Source organism: Nilaparvata lugens, chromosome 10 (genome assembly GCF_014356525.2).
Source record: "Nilaparvata lugens isolate BPH chromosome 10, ASM1435652v1, whole genome shotgun sequence".
In the NCBI taxonomy this organism is placed as follows: Eukaryota; Metazoa; Arthropoda; class Insecta; order Hemiptera; family Delphacidae; genus Nilaparvata; species Nilaparvata lugens.
The window spans coordinates 13509429-13526703 of NC_052513.1; the positions used below are offsets into that span (position 1 = coordinate 13509429).

General features: G+C 34.8%; 1 protein-coding gene across 1 annotated transcript in view; it reads right to left on the reverse strand.

Moving 5' to 3' along the window:
- Window positions 1-10285, reverse strand: part of LOC111063220 (exportin-6-B) — a 35198-nt gene extending 24913 nt beyond the window's left edge. Inside the window, exons 1-5 of the mRNA XM_039436361.1 lie at window positions 10039-10285; window positions 4917-5111; window positions 3202-3399; window positions 2232-2397; window positions 223-374 (exon numbers count right to left, since the gene is read on the reverse strand). Coding sequence (XP_039292295.1) covers window positions 223-374; window positions 2232-2397; window positions 3202-3399; window positions 4917-5111; window positions 10039-10041 — 714 coding nt within the window. The 5' untranslated portion in view covers window positions 10042-10285. The remainder of the gene's footprint in view (window positions 1-222; window positions 375-2231; window positions 2398-3201; window positions 3400-4916; window positions 5112-10038) is intronic.
- Between the last annotated feature and the right edge of the window lie 6990 nt (window positions 10286-17275).

Consider the following 17275-nt stretch of genomic DNA (forward strand, 5'->3'; position numbering starts at 1 on the left):
ATTCATATTGTATTTTGAGCAAGTGTAAAAGAAATTTATTCTATTCTATTCAAGAGGTGTCATATAGTATTCTAATAACAATCATAGCAGTTATGTTTTTGGTAAAAGTATCACTTCAAGTGAATTGGAAATAAATAGGCCTATATTAAACTGGAGCACAATTTTATTTATACATACATTTATTTTATTGAATTTATATTCTATGAACTAGTTCATACTCACGGTATTGGTACTGAACTCGCAAACATGCATCAACAGCTCTCGCGGAAAGCTACTCTGAAGTGGCAGCCATGAAAAGATATGGCAAATAGCTTTTAAAGCAGATAGAACAACATCTTTAGCATCAGATACATTACGGACTCTATTGAAAAGACCTGCGAACAAAATAAAATTTCACATGTTCGTTGAAAAGTGATTTTGATTGAACTGCAATAAGTCGGAGAAAGCTATGCACGGGCGAAGCGGGTGGAAATTGCAAACTTCACTTCTTTAATCCAACTAGCTTTTCAATATATTGAGAAATGAGGATATACTGAAAAATCATCAACACAAAAACACAAACACAGAAAAAATGAGCCAACCTTTTCAGATAGACCATAGAAATGCCATACCCATGTGAAATTTCACCGTCATAATAGCCGTTGATGAACGATGATATGATGGAAAGTAAGAATTGACACAACCTTATTTCGAACTGTTATGAGTCTAAATTTTGGAAAGGAATGGTAAAGGATTCCGTTTCTCCTTCCAATCATTTCAATATTAATTTATTGCTGTACAATTGAATAAATTATCAAATGAAATACTGAATTAGATTGACATTTTTAAAACATGATATTTTGGAAAAGTTAAAATGAATAATCGAATATTCAAGATCAAGAAGGCATTTTCAGAATGATTGTGCAATTTAAATTTAGTCCACGTATTAATGAAATTGAATAATAGTCAAATTTAATGTTTTAATGTTTTATTGATTTAAAGCTTTTAAAAGCTTTTCGTAATAATACAAATTAAGAATAATATGTGTTTGAAAGTTATGAAGAATTTCTCTTGGACTAATTTTTAATCAAAATTCGGGAATGGAATAGTAAGGTCTATAAGACTGTTTTCCATTTTGAATCATTTTATGATTATGTTTTCATTCTTAATTCTTTGTATTTTTAAATATTTACAATGAATTATTGTAATTATTGTGTTATGGAAGCAATTTTTGGGAGAAATCCTGTTTGCTTCAATGTATTCATAAATAAATGAATAAAAAAAGCCATACGCGAAATAGCGCCAATAGCAGATGAAATATCCAGTTTGATAAAACGATAGCCAATACTGGTTGGAGCTTAAGTTATATAATCTAAAACGTGATGTTGGTGCTGAATAACATGAAATCAGTAGAACAAACTAATAAGCCTAGTGGAAAAATATAAGAGATCAGCAGGTGACCCATGCTCCGCAAGGGTCTCTGTTTGAAGCACAAGTAGATTGAACTTAGTTTTATATTTCCTTGCTGATATTGAAAGTATTAACAACTGTAATAATTTACAATAGAAAAACGATTTGATTGAGATTTCATCTTCCTTAAACTTTGTATCACAAATTAAATAAATTTGTTTTATTAATCAATAAAATTATAATTCATTAACAGAAATCAAAATAGAACTACAACCATCCTCCGAAATCAAGAATGTTTATGCAAAATTCAATGTTAATCAGTTCTGTAGTTCAGTCGCGATGATGCGCCAAACACACATTTCCTATCCCGTATATGTCACTAAATTCACTAAATTATATACTGAATGACGGTTCTCCATTCGTCACAAAATTCACTTTGTGACAGCATATAACCATCCTCGGTGAATTGAGAATATTCTTGCAAATTTTCAAGTTAATCAGTTCAATGGTTGAATTGGATCATCACGTGATGATGCGTCATTCGTGTAATTCCTATCCCAATAATGTGTATAAGCCAATTCTATTCTTTGTAATATTATAGAATAGATGTATTAGTAATGGAATGTTAAAAGTACTTGGATAATAACCAACGTGATAGAATGAAAATTGTACAGACGTGAGATTCATAATGATAAAAATTAATTCATCAACTTCTGAGTCTTGTGAAAAATATATAGGCTAATTGAGATTATGCATAGAACACTGAACACACAAAACATTGGGATTGTAACAATACTGAGAATAGAATAGTAAAAATAATAATAATTATTATTATGGCTCACCAATCAATGATGAAGATATCTGCGGCAAATGTGCCATAAATAAGTTTTTGAGTTCTTCCTTCCTTGAGTTGCTTATATCTTCTCGAGGACAAATGAGTTCTTCAGATGTAGTTAACAGATACGATAGGCCTATGTTTGCAGTCTTAAGATCATTACTCTGAATCAGCTGGAATGTTAAAAAATAAACCAAAGTCAAGTATATTTTTTCAGAAAAATTTTTATAATAGTTATTCAATAAAATAAGTCATTGATAATAAAAAATTGTTGAAAAATCAAACATATGGGCTATGACAACTAAAGAAGAGGTCAGTATTAATGAGCTTACTCCGAAAAAGTAACAGCATATTGTTGTGAATGAGAAACAATAATGTACACAGAATTGAAATAAATAAATAAATACAGTAATTTATTTATTTATTCATTAGAATAAAATTACTTATCATTGAAATGATATTGGAAGAGCAGAAACAGGCGAACCCTTGAATATTTCTCTCAGAAATTTAGATTATGAGTTCGAAATGAGGTTAAGCCACTTTTAACTTTTCACTGCACATCACAATTTTCTGTAAAAAAATATTTTACTTGAAATTTAGAATTTTGAACAATTGAAGGTAAAATATAGATGGAATTCCTATAACTAAAAACCATATTAAATATTGATGATATAATGTTTAACCAATTATAATAATCAAAGTAATGATAATATTTATGTTGAATGCCAATAATTGATAGGCCTACATCAGGCTGCAGTTATCTGATAAAGAGATGCTTGGTAAGAATTTCGCTTCACAACATTCAATACCAATGGAAAATTGTTCAATATATACTATTATTATCGATTTTGGGGTAACGTATGTTGATTCATCACGAATTTTGTAATCAATTATTTTAATAAATGAAAATATAACGTAACGTATATAGTGTAACAATCAGTCATTTTAGAATAAGGAAATAAGTATGAATAACTTACCGCGATAATATTGGTCATATAATTGGGATAGAAATGCGGCCAGTCGTATCTTGCGATATCAGCGACTAATTTGAGCAATTTGTTACGTATGAAAGGTGGTATCTGATGGAAACGCTCAAGACTGTATTGGTACAGGAATGAAGTCATCTGCGACTTTTCTTCAACCATCAGTACTAGCCATTTTCTAGTGATTATCATCTGAAAAATTGAGCAGAACATAGAGAGAAAATCAGAGTTGATTGATCTAGCTAGAGCACCATGTTTTTCACGCAAATCATTAGTCACTAGTGACAAACAGATTATCTGACTATCTTATATGAATACATGCACAGGAAAACGTTTTTTCAATATGAGTTCAGCAATTACTATTAAAATTTTACTCTTTATACTTTAATACTTTATTTTATAATTTCTGAATAAATTTGAAATTACAAGACCTTGAAATACAGTAGTACAATATCAGATGAGTAGAGATAAATTCATTTTGCAAAATTTGATTAAAACTTAGTTGAGTACAGCCCTAATGATTGGGACCTTGTTTGTCAGAACTGATTTTCAAATGTAAAAAAAAACTAAAATTAAGAGTGCGCCATTATGTCGGCTTGATCCTATGATCTTTTGGAACATATAGCGCTCTTATCTATAATATGATAAGGAGAATACTTGGCTTTTACAGTACTAGATAGGAGATACAGGAATGACGCATCATCACGTCTGAACTACTGGACTGATATACTTGAAATTTTGCATATATATGTAGATTCTCAATTCACCGAGGATTGTTAGAGGCCTATTTGAAATTTAACAAGATCTCAGTAGGTCCAGTTTGTCAAGATTTTAATTAGACCCTTGCGGATCACGGGTTACCTACAAGTCTATAATAATATAATTAGGAAAAGAATCGGCTCAAATAGGAAGGTGTAGGAAATACACGAATAACGCATCATCACGTCTGAACTATTGAACTGATTAACATGAAATTTTGCATAATGATTCTTAGGTAATGGGTAGTTATAGGCCTACTTTCATTTTTTAATCAATTAATTAAAATTTTGATAATTGGAAAAAAAATATATTCAATTTTTGGTACAAATTCACATGAGAAAGAAGCTCAATCAAATTATTTTACTGTTGTAAAATATTACACTTGGTAATACTTTTAATAACAGAATGGAACAATAAAACTAAATTAATCTATTCGTGTTTCAAATAGACCCATGCGGAGCACGGGTTACCTACTAGTTTATTTATGAAAAGAAAGAACATTATGTTACGTCATTGAACATTCAACTCTTCAAGGTAATTGCTATTTATAATAAGCTTAATGATTGAAACAGAAATAAACTACAAGTTTAATCATTTCTTAAATATTTTTGGTAGTAATATAAAAAAAATTGAGAAAGCCATTGCCTTGCTACATTCAATACTTCATCCAATGAAACTTTTCCAAGAATATCCTATGTAAATTGTAGACGTGATGTGTTTAAAGAAGAATGCATGATTTGACTGTTTCTAAACTGATCTTATGGGACTGCATTGATGCGTTTACATTCATTTAGCTAACAAAATCTGAGAGTAGGTCTCTAATCTGGCATTGTTTTCCTTTCTTGAATTCTCATACGAAGCTTGAGCTTCGAAGCATGAAATGCAAAATTGTAAATTGAAAGACCTGACACATTATTAGTAGAGCACTATTAATGCATAAGTTTGAGTACCTCAAGCGTTCCCAAACAGAACATCAGAACATAGTTGTTGGATGAAACATTCATGAACTCCAAGCAATTTTTCCAGGCACCATCTTGCGCACTGAATGAAGCAAGAGAGGCTTCAATGTCTTGCTTTTGCTGATTACTGGTAGTATGACTGAAAAACCTTTCCAGCAGATCTACCAAAGTTGTCAATGACTCACTCTGTAAAATAAAATGCAAGTAAAATTATATGATCAAAGTTGATAATTGAAATAATTTACAAGATCTGACTAAAACATTTTTAGTTGTAGCCAATTCAAGAGAAACATTTCATCATCCTCGTTCAATATCAACATTTCATACATGGAATTGAGTTGATAAAGAATAGCAGTTTGTAGAATACAATTACAGCTTAGAAGCCTATAATAAATCTAATATACAGAGTGAGTCATATGTATGGGAACCCCTCAATAAGTTGGAGACTGTTGTAGATATAATACTGTAACTTTCAGGATAAGTTATTGGTCAAATACTCTACCTTTTGACGTACAACTGAATTTTAACTCCTCCTAAGGGGGTGACTTTACTCTAGAAACTCGAATATTTTAAATGAAAACATCCATTTTGTGGTACATTATTTTAAAGGCCTTTTGAAAACAAGAAAGATGACATCGATAAAAATGTTCTATGATACTTGTATCCAAAATGGCGGATGATTGAAGTTTTAGTTTTGAAAGAAATGATTGATAAAAGTCGATTGGCCGCCATTTTGGATAAAAGTATCATTGAACATTTTTATTAACGTCATCTTTCTTGTTTTGAAAAGGCCTTTAAAATTATGTATAACACAATGGGTGTTTACATTCAAAATATTTCCTTAAAAACTTCAAAATATTTCCTTAAAAAATTCCCCCTCATTTCCTTAAATACTAAAACTTCAATCAGCCGCCATTTTGGATACAAGCATCATAGAACATTTTTATCGATGTCATCTTTCTTGTTTTAAAAAGGCCTTTGAAATTATGTACCACACAATGGATGTTTACATTTAAAATATTCGAGTTTCAAAAGCCAAGTCACCCCCTTATAAGGGGTTGAAATTCAGTTGTACGTCAAAAGGTAGAGTATTTGACTAACTTATTCTGAAAGTTACAGTATTATATCTTCAACAGTTTCCAATTTATTGAAGGGTTCCCATACAAATTCTGACTCACTCTGTATCAGCTTACTTAAGCTGAGGAATTTAAAAACACAATTAGCGATGCACAATTCTCAAATTTGTTTATTAACATGTTTTTCACTATAGTATATTTGTTAGGGTAATCCTCAATGACGATACCCTAATATTTTTCCTCTGAATTTTACTCTCTATCAAATTATCATATATTCTATTCTATTTCATTTATAAATTGCGTTGTAGTTTTAGTTTTTCTATGAACATAGTATTTCTGAAGCGGAAACAGTTTGTTTTCTGTCAAAGCCTGTTGTTTCTAAACCTAAATGCTTATAAAGAAATGAATTAGATTGAAAAAGGAACAATATGATGAAACTCAAAACCAACTTGAACTCTTGATTAATAATGTGATAAGTAGACCAACTATTTTACTTGAAGCTTTCATTCTACGTAGATGTAGCAGGTTGAATAGGTAAGACTCCAAGTATGCAAGAGATTTGCTGAATATTTATAGAAATCTTTAGTTTTTTCGAAATCAGTTTTAAATTACCTATATTGATTTTCCAGGTTGTATCTCAGTGTGGGGTTGGTTTTCCTAAGCTATATCACTATACACATTTTTATATGTAGCCCTTAAGACCTATAATAATAAGGATCTTACTGCAATATGAATTTAAATCTGCTAATGAATAATGGAGTAAGCAAAATGATCGTCTAGATTCTACAGTGAACCACGTAGTAGCAGGGACAGTCTTTCTCATTGTATTTAGTTTACATATACGTCTAAGTTACTGTAATTTAAGACAGGTGGAGTGGTGAATAAATTGTGGTTTAGTTTGGGGTTAAATAGATGTGGTTTTTAGTTTTATATTGAAGATTGAAGGCGATATTGAATTTGTAATCTTTGCATCATGTAGTCTCTTTGGAATAGTAGGGTTTAACGATTTGCATTTTTTGGTTGGGTCCTGATTTTTCAGATTCAATCTGAAGCACTTTAAGTTAATACTGTTACATGAATTACCTCCCTCTTCACAAATACGAGCAAGGCCCGATGAATTGCGTCAATAGTTATAATTTATTACTTCTCACATTACAACTATCGAGATATCAGCATGGATTGAACAAGTCGTCCACAAAATATTCCTGAATGAAAAATAAAATGGCTTTCTCCTTAGCCAACACTCAAGTTTTGAGTTGAATGCTGGTATGTTCTACCTCTTCAAATCCTCTGGCAGCTTATTGGAGATCCGCAAGACTAATGCAGGAAATGCATTATGGGTATTTGACAAACGGCAGTATGGCCACAGTATACATACAGTATGGAAACTTGGCTAGTACCCTGGCGCAAAAATCCGCCATCTTGTTAGGAAGGCCGCATTGTAATAGTATTGATGGGAGGTTCGGATCACTTTAATGATCCGGATCAATTGATCTCGTTCACTACCACGAGCCAATTAGAAAACCAGGATTGGAACTTCCCAAGGTCACGTGACGTGCTAGTATTTGCGCCATGTAAAAAGCTTTGGTTGGATAGGCGTTTTTGACAGTTTCCATTCAGTACCTATTCTGTGGTATGGCGCATCAGTCCTCAACTTGTAGTGTTGTGACCATCGAAGTCAATCCTCGTGTTGAACTTTCCAAGATTTGCTCGCACAAACATGACACACAAACTGAGATGGTCATTACACCTGTGGACTGGAAGATAGGTCTACAATGATCCAGGAAGCCACAAAAGGTAATAATACGAATGGCCCTCTTCAGCTTCAACATATCTTTACATGCAGAAGCGTGACCCCACAGCAGGAGTCTATAGCTCAGGATGCTTTGGAAAAGAGCATGGTATACCAGTAATACCACCAACAAGTACGGCCTGCTCACCAACTGTGTTAACTTCCTCAGAAAATAAATGGCTCGTAACAGCCTCTTAAAGATGTCCTCAATATGGCACTCCCAGGTATGCTTTAGATCGATGATGAATCCAAGGAGAGCCACAAGGATGGCCTGACTGCAATTCAGTGTACAAACCAATCTCTGAGTCTTGTCCACATTCAGTAGAATCTTTGCTTCCAACCACCCTTCAGCAGCATTAAACATTAAATCAGCCTCCTGCTGCACCTGAGTCATATTTGGGCCAGATCATGGTCATTGATTGCAATAGAAAATAATACAGGCCCCAACACCGGACCCTGTGGGACACCATGATTTATATAGGATGAGCCCTTGTTTTCGCTCCTTTTGAGAAGCTCGAAGACCGCTCACAATCGACTTATTGTTTCTGAAACCTTGCTGCAGATCAGAGAAAAGCTTATTAGTCTCAAAGAACTTCACCAGCTGTATTTTCATCAGTCCAAAAATATTGACAAAACTGGAATGACAGATAAAGTTCTATATATATTCATGACACAAATATCTTCTTTCTTTTAAATAGGTAGGCCTATTGAGCGCGCAGTCTTCAACAAATCTAAAAAAAATTAAACTCAAATACTTTTGATAATCATGGACAAAGGGTTACCTATGACATCAATAATGGCTTTCAACATAAGAGTAGTCATACCGTAGATATTCTGGCTGCTTGATGTTTTAAAGTTGAACACAATTTCTATTATGTCAGTTGGTATCACCAACATGCCAGTAAAGTTTTCTCACTCTTCAGGGGCCCGTTTCACAAAGGTACAAGTAGGTTACAAGTCTTGTTGCCAACCATGGTTTTGGAGAACAGCTGATTACTAGCGTTTCACAAAAGCAGAATTGTAAACTTGTAGTTACAATGAATTCCTACAAGTTTACAAGTGATTTGCTTGTTACGAACAAGTGTTTCACAAAGATTTTCATTGTAGCCAACAATTTTTGTCAAAATTACTTGTTCGTAACTATGAAATTTCTACCGAGGTGGAAAGCTAAGTAAATGATTTACAAGTGATCATTAAAATGATTTTAAATATTCAATAAATATTTCTAATAATCAAAAATGCCCTATATCCCTCTAAAATTGATTATTTTGGAAATATATGCATCTGGAAATCAAATTTAATAATTTCCAAAATAGTTATTAATGTGTTAGCTCATAGGTTATGTGTACTATAGTATATATACACAGTATATAGTATACATTATATATAGTACATCTACTATATATATAAATACAGAGTACATATAGTGTGTAGGTTACAAATTCAGCAATAAATGAAGTAGACTGTACAAAAAACATTATATTGCTTTCAAATATTTTCAAAGTAATTATTGAAAAGTACAAGTAACCTTTATAAAGGATGAAAAAAGGAAATCATATGATGTTTACTATTGAAGTACTTGTAGACTTGTAAACTTGTAGATCATAAATTTTTGTGAAACGTGAGTACTTGTAAACTTGTAACTACAAGTACTTGTTCGTAACCATGGTTGGTAACAATACTTGTACCTTTGTGAAATAGGCCCCTGATCTCATGCACACTACCTACAGAATTCTTATTTGAAGTTGGTATAACCAAAACAATATATTCAATATTTTGGAGAATAAATTTCTTGAGCTCATCAGGATTAGCCTCACATGCAACTCTAGATGATCTGAAGGGACCTCTGTTTCTGTTTATCGGGTTCCTTTACAGGGATTTGGTGAATTCTCAATCTCAATTTGGCACAATTTTTGGCTTTGTTTGTATGTGTACAGTGTATGCTTTTCATTTTGGAATACAATATAAGTTTACATTTTTCACTGGACAAACTGACTGCATAGTTGTCTCACCATCAGTTTAACAAACTTCTTAGCCCGGACAATTCAGACGAAAACAAAGACCTCACCTTTCTAGTGTGGTAGCTTACTATTAGGATTATTCTATCTAGAATTTCGTTTAAAAAGTATGCTGTTGAAGTAGATATTGTTAAGCTGTGTTTATGAGATACAATGAAAGAATCTCAATGAACAAAATTTATTACAAACAAGCATAGAACTAATGAAAAAAATTTTTTTCAACTTACCATTATTCTAGATTTTGTAAAATTTGAAGGCTAGAGCTTTTGCAGGCTAGAACAGTAGGTAGTTCATACTCTCAATTTATTTATATCTTATTCACGATTGACTTTGTGTCACTTTTTATTTTGCAAAATTAACTACATTGAATAGTTTAAAGTAAAAAAGTTTTTCTTTCGAATGGAAAAGTATTGACACGTTATAGTAGAAAACATAAAAATTAACCAAAAATATCGGCACTTATCAACATTCATGAAGAAGACAAACCACTCTCTGTCTCAGACAGCACCGTATCACGCATGCGTTAGCAACGGGTTTTTCCCGTTCCATTCAGTCAGTTCTTTGTGATGATGGTTACCGAGCACTGTAACTGGAGCCAATCGTCATTCTATTTGATGAAGATATTATTATTCAATGATCATTTATCATTAAATTCAATATAATAATTAATATATTATCATTTTATTTTATAAAAGAAAGAGTATCTTTGAAACATATAATCAATAAAATATAACAGTTGTTATTTAACTGATGTTAAAAAACACTATACCCTAACTAGGTCAGCATAAATATTGTCATTTCAAAACAAAAACCGAACCCTCAACCTCCCCTTTTACATTTAAAACATCAATAAACATAACTATTTGAAAACCCTCTAATCCCTTCCAGCATATTGCAATTTCAAAGCAAAATCCTAACCTATCTTTCCACCTTTGAAAATCAAAAAGCATAATTCTACCTGGGCCCTAGCCCTTTCTAGCATATTGCAATTTTAAAGCAAAAACCTAACCTAACCTTATGAAACATTATTGAATATAATCCGAAAAAAACCTAACCACTAACCCCTTATCCCTTCACATTTAATAATTTAGATTTCAAAGCAAAATCCTAACCCCCTAACTTATCCTTTCACATTTGAAACATCAAAAAAGATAGCTCCAACTGTACCCTAACCCCTTCTAGCATATTGCAATTTCAAAGCAAAAACCTAACCTATCCTAATAACACTTTATTAAATATAACCTAAATTTAACCTAACCTCTAACCCTTTCACATTTAATACTTTAGATTTATTCATCATCTTTAGAGCAAAACATTAACATGTGGTTCATTTCATGAACATGTTCATAAACATGTTCACAAACATGTGGTTCATTTCATGAACATGTTCACAAACATGTGGCTCATTTCATGAACATGTTCACAAACATGTGGTTCATTTCATGAACATGTTCACAAACATGTGGTTCATTTCATGAACATGTTCACAAACATGTGGTTCAAAGCAAAAACCTAACCCCCTAACCTATCCTTTTACCTTTGAAACATCAAAAAACATAACTCTACCTAGACCCTAGCCCCTTCTAGCATATTGCAATTTTAAAGCAAAAACCTAACCTATCCTAATAAAACATTATGAAATAATAGAACGTAACCCCAAACTCTTTCACATTTGTTGAACGATAGACAAGGATAGCAACACCATTGCAAATCGTACACTATCATTATAACGTGGACCTCACTATAGATACTCAAAGAATACTTTTGAATAACTATGTTATAACTGTGATTGTTGCTGGCCGTTACTCTGTTTCTGAGACGAAGAGAAGCTGCTCGAAGAAGTGGGGAACACTAAAAACAAATCACGGTCTCACACAGCGCCGTATTACGCATGCGCAGGTAACGTTTCTTCCGATCAATTCAATTGGGGCCGCGGAATTGGAAATATCTGGAAAGCAGCTTCTCTTTGTCTCAGAAACAGAGTAACGTCCAGCAACAGTCACAGTTATAACATAGTTATTCGAAAGTATTCTTTGAGTATCTATAGTGAGGTCCACGTTATAATGAAGTGTACGATTTGCAATGGTGTTGCTATCCTTGTCTATCGTTCAACAAATGTGAAAGAGTTGGGGGTTAGGTTTTATTTAGGCTATATTTAATAATGTTTTATTGGGATAGGTTAGGTTTTTGCTTTAAAATTGCAATATGCTAGAAGGGGCTAGGGTCTAGGTAGAGTTATGTTTTTTGATGTTACAAAGGTAAAAGGATAGGTTAGAGGGTTAGGATTTTGCTTTGAACCACATGTTTATGAACATGTTCATGAAATGAACCACATGTTTGTGAACATGTTCATGAATTGAACCACATGTTTATGTTTTGTTCTAAAGATGACGAATAAATCTAAAGTATCAAATGTGAAAGGGTTAGAGGTTAGGTTTTATTTAGGTTATATTTTATAATGTGTTATTAGGATAGGTTAGGTTTTTGCTTTGAAATTGCAATATGCTAGAAGTGGCTAGGGTGCAGTTAGAGTTATGTTTTTTGATGTTTCAAATGTGAAAGGATAGGTTAGTGGGTTGGGATTTTGCTTTGAAATCTAAATTATTTAATGTGAAGGGGTAAGGGGTTATTGGTTAGGATTTTAGGAATATATTTAATAATGTTCCATAAGGTTAGGTAAGGTTTTTGCTTTGAAATTGCAATATGCTGGAAGGGATTAGAGGTTTTTCAAATAGTTATGTTTATTGATGTTTTAAATGTAAAAGGGGAGGTTGAGGGTTCAATTTTTGTTTTGAAATGACAATATGCTGACTTAGTTATAGTGTTTTTTAACATCAGTTAAATGACAACTGTTATATTTTATTAATTATATTTTTCAAAAGTACTCTTTCTTTTATTCAATAAAATGATAATATATTGATTATTATATCGAATTTAATAATAAATCATCATTGGATAATAATATCTTCATCAAATAGAATTATGATTGGCTCCAGTTACAGTGCTCGGTAACCATCATCACAAAGAACGTTACATTCAAAGAACTGACTGAACGGAACGGGAAAATCCCGTTGCTAACGCATGCTTGATACGGTGCTGTCTGAGACAGAGAGTGGTTTGTATATCTGGAACTCAAAATATCAATGTTAAAATAATGTCCTATGCTTGAAAACTGTTGCTGGGTGGAACTCCGAATATTTGTCAGACAGCGGAATTGGAAATATCCGGAGCTCGAAATATGTTGCTAGGCGGAATATTGGGAGTATCTGGAACTCAAATTATTATTGTTTGTCAGATGGCGGAATTGGAAATATCTGGAACTCAAAATATCAGTGCCAAAGTGGGAGTACTGGTAATGTGTTTGTTATTGAGAAATGGTTCATGTCTGACTTATTTTCTGGAATGATATGGACTAATTAGACCACTTAGGGTAATTCATAGCTCATTATTTATTAATTTTGGATGGAAATATTGGACTTGAAATTTAAACAGTAGAAACAACTTCGCTGATCTTTTTGGACTTGTTTTTCATTATCAAAATAATTTGGGAATAGAATACTTTTGGACCTGGTCTGTCATCCTTTTTCAATTATATTCATATGATTTGCAATTGCACCAAAAAATAAATGGAAGTAATATAATATTCACGAACATGAGAGTCAGATTCTTTCTTGTTATAATAATGATTTTTTATTAGGTAGGCTACATTATTGCTACTTCATTTTATAACTAATACCATAACCAACCGTGAAAACACGAATTAAAATTATAGTTTATTGGTTTATAAAATAATAGTAATGTACATATTATGCAAGTTTTCTAAACTCTGTTATCTGTTTCAACAAACAAGACTGACGACTGTTGATCAGTGAACTCCATACTAACGTTAGTATAGAGTTCAGTGTTGTTGATGTGTTGATGAATTTATTTTAGGTTAACTATGGAACCCTTCATTTGTTTTGTGATAAATTTGTTTCATCCCACATCTACCCAGTCTCGCTAATAACAATTGATATTGTGAATTCTATATATTTCCAATTCCACCTGTTAGAGCCAATGAGGTGGGCTTCTAAACACATGACTTAGTAGCTCAGAAAATAAAATTGTTACCTTTAAAAGTGTCTCGTTTTGGGTATGGCGGGTTCACAGTGGACTGTAAGAGCATTCTCCTCGTTCGGGTAGGCGGTGGCACGTTCAGATAATCAGGACTCACTTGCACTGGCAATAATGAATACATGGGCCCATGTCGCAGCAAAGAGGTTACACAAAGAAGATCCAAATCTAGATATTTAGCAGAGTACTCTCACAATAACTTTTCCTAACTAGTCGCGGTAGTAGTTTAAATTCAAACAAGCAAAGGGGTAATACATTTATAACTTCTTTAAAAAGAGAAACAACCATGTAGCGTCAGGACAGCAAGCTTCCTCAAGAAGCGGTTACAAGCGGAAGTGACTGGGAAGCAAAAGTGGGGGAAGCCAGAGGGAGAACAGTGCCATCTACATATTGAACTAGGCGATCTCAGAGCGGCTGATGGCAGTGGCATGCTAGATGGCCGTGGGTGAGCGCGGTCGATTCAAATGGCTGGCCCATACATACTCCCCCCCAAAAACGAACAGTTTTCAAATCGGGTGAAGCAGCAACAAACACTGTACATCGCGGCAGGGCAGGCGGCAATAACTAGATGGCGATGGGTCTGTGGTCTTGAATACAGTGAGCGGAGAAGTCCAGAGCAATGTGGTGTGAACACAGGAGCATGACGTGAAGACAAGCGGGGCGGCACAGCACAAGTTGCGGAATGCGCGTAGACATGAACTGCGGTGCGGTTATAGAAGTGGAGCTGAGCATCAACAGAGGTGCAGTCATCAAAACAGCTAAGCAGCAAACAGTGGTGCGGTCATCAGGATGTTGCGGCAGAGTAGATAACACAAGGTGGTGATAACGAAGCGACGCAGACAGTCACAGATGCCGTCAATAGAGGTGTGGTCATCAAAACAGCTAAGTGGAGCAAAGTAGCAAACAGCGGTACGGTCATCAGGATGTTGCGGCAGAGTAGATGACACAAGGTGGCGATAACGAAGCGACGCGGACAGTCACAGATGCGGTCAACAGAGGTGCGGTCATCAAAACAGCTAAGTGGAGTAAAGCAGCAAACAGCGGTGCGGTCATCAGGATGTTGCGGCAGAGTAGATAACACAAGGCGGCGATAATGAAGTGACATGGACAGTCACAGGTGCAGTCAACAGAGGTGCGGTCATCAGGATGTTGTGGCAGAGTAGATAACACAAGGCGGCGATAATGAAGCGATGTGGACAGTCACAGGTGCGGTCAACAGAGGTGTGGTCAGGGGTCCACCTACTAGGAAATGGCCAGGTGTGAGGTGTTAGAACAGAAGCAGCTTCTGCGGGCTGTGAAGACAGTTCAGTTAGCGGTTGGCTGTTCAAAATGCTTTCTATGTGGGTGAATATGGTGTCAAATTCTTCATATGTGAGAGCCTTGTCTCCAATACAGCGATACAACAGCGTTTTAGTGGATTTGATGGCAGCTTCCCACAGGCCTCCATGGTGGGGTGCGTAAGGAGGGATGAATTTCCAATTTATGCCATAGTTGGACAGAAAACAAGTGACATCCGAGGGTAGTGATTCCAAAAGCTTGGCCAATTCATGTATTTTTCTAGCAGCGGATACAAAAGTTTTGGCATTGTCAGAGCATAGTGTATGAGGCATACCTTGTCAGACAATGAATTGTTGTAGTGCGGCAAACTAGGAGGCAGATTAGAGCTGATAGCCAGGTTTGGTGCGCTGCTAGAATGCACATGATAAGAGCTTACTGGCGGTTGCGGTGGGGCAGCGGCAAAAGTCGGCACAGGTAGCGGGCTGAAACCAGGAGGGGGCGCATGGTGCGCGGCATTTTGGCTAGTACTGGTATGCAGGCGTCCATATTGATTTGGTGCTTGGTGCAGCTCAAAAACTGGTGTTCAGATTGAAATTTACAATCGAAAAAGTTCAGATTAGCAGTCAGAAAAGTTTAAGTTAATGGCCAAAAAAGTTCATATTTAACAAGAAATAGTTCAAGATCAATGTTCAAAATCAATAGTTTGTAGCTCAATATTTACAATTAATAAAAGATAGGCGGTAATTCACTACGTTTAGCGGTAAGAAAACACACAGTTAGCGGTAAAAGTTTGTAGCTTACTGTTAGGCACTGAAGTTCAAAACCAAAACAAAACTTTTCAGGTTATATCAAACCGGGTGTAAAAGTTTGATAGTTAACAGCTTGATAGTCGATATCATAAGTCAATAATCAATGTTTTCAGATTTTGATACAAGATGGCGGTCGAAAGCATCCGAATCGAAAATTTACGATTTTCCTAGAAAACTCACAAAGAAAATCTCAGAATAAATTGAAATGAGCATTTTACTGTCTGTAGGTCGCTTTTCCTCCAATATGCGGCCGTGGAGTGACCAGGTTTCATGTTAGAGCCAATGAGGTGGGCTTCTAAACACATGACTTAGTAGCTCAGAAAATAAAATTGTTACCTTTAAAAGCGGCTTGTTCTGGTATGGCGGGTTCACAGTGGACTGTAAGAGCATTCTCCTCGTTCGGGTAGGCGGTGGCACGTTCAGATAATCAGGACTCACTTGCACTGGCGATGATGAATGCATGGGCCCATGACGCAGCGAAGAGGTTACACAAAGAAGATCCAAATCTAGATATTTAGTGGAGTACTCTCACAATAACTTTTCCTAACTAGTCGCTGTAGTAGTTTAAATTCAAACAAGCGAAGGGGTAATACATTTATAACTTCTTTAAAAAGAGAAACAACCATGTAGCATCAGGAGAGCAAGCTTCCTCAAGAAGCGGTTACAAGCGGAAGTGACTGGGAAGCAAAAGCGGGGGAAGCCAGAGGGAGAACAGTGCCATCTACATATTGAACTAGGCGATCTCAGAGCGGCTGATGGCAGTGGCATGCTAGATGGCCGTGGGTGAGTGCGGTCGATTCAAATGGCTGGCCCATACACCACCAGCTGACAAGATATTTTGAGTTCCACCGGTCTGCACGATATTCAGAGTTCCACCTGTCAACATATTCGCAGTTCCATATATTTCCAATTCTGGCCAGCTGCAAGATATTTTGAGTTCCAGATATTCCCAATTCATGCGACCCATTCAATTAGCTCTTTGAATGTAAAGTTCTTTGTGATGATGGTTATGCACAGGCACAAAGTAGAAGGATTCTCTATCATCACTGAGACACGGGTCACATCCAAAGACCTTAGATACCTCTTTGGAATAGTATATTTTGCACCTAGAGCAGAAAATGAGATTTTTCCGGCTTGAAATCAGTTTTCAAACCGTTCGAGCCTACGGCCTCGGACTAGTAAAGATTGAGAGCCGGAAAAACATTTTTGCCCATGGTGCGAACAATATTTTTTGCCACACTACAGGTATTGCTGACAAAATAAA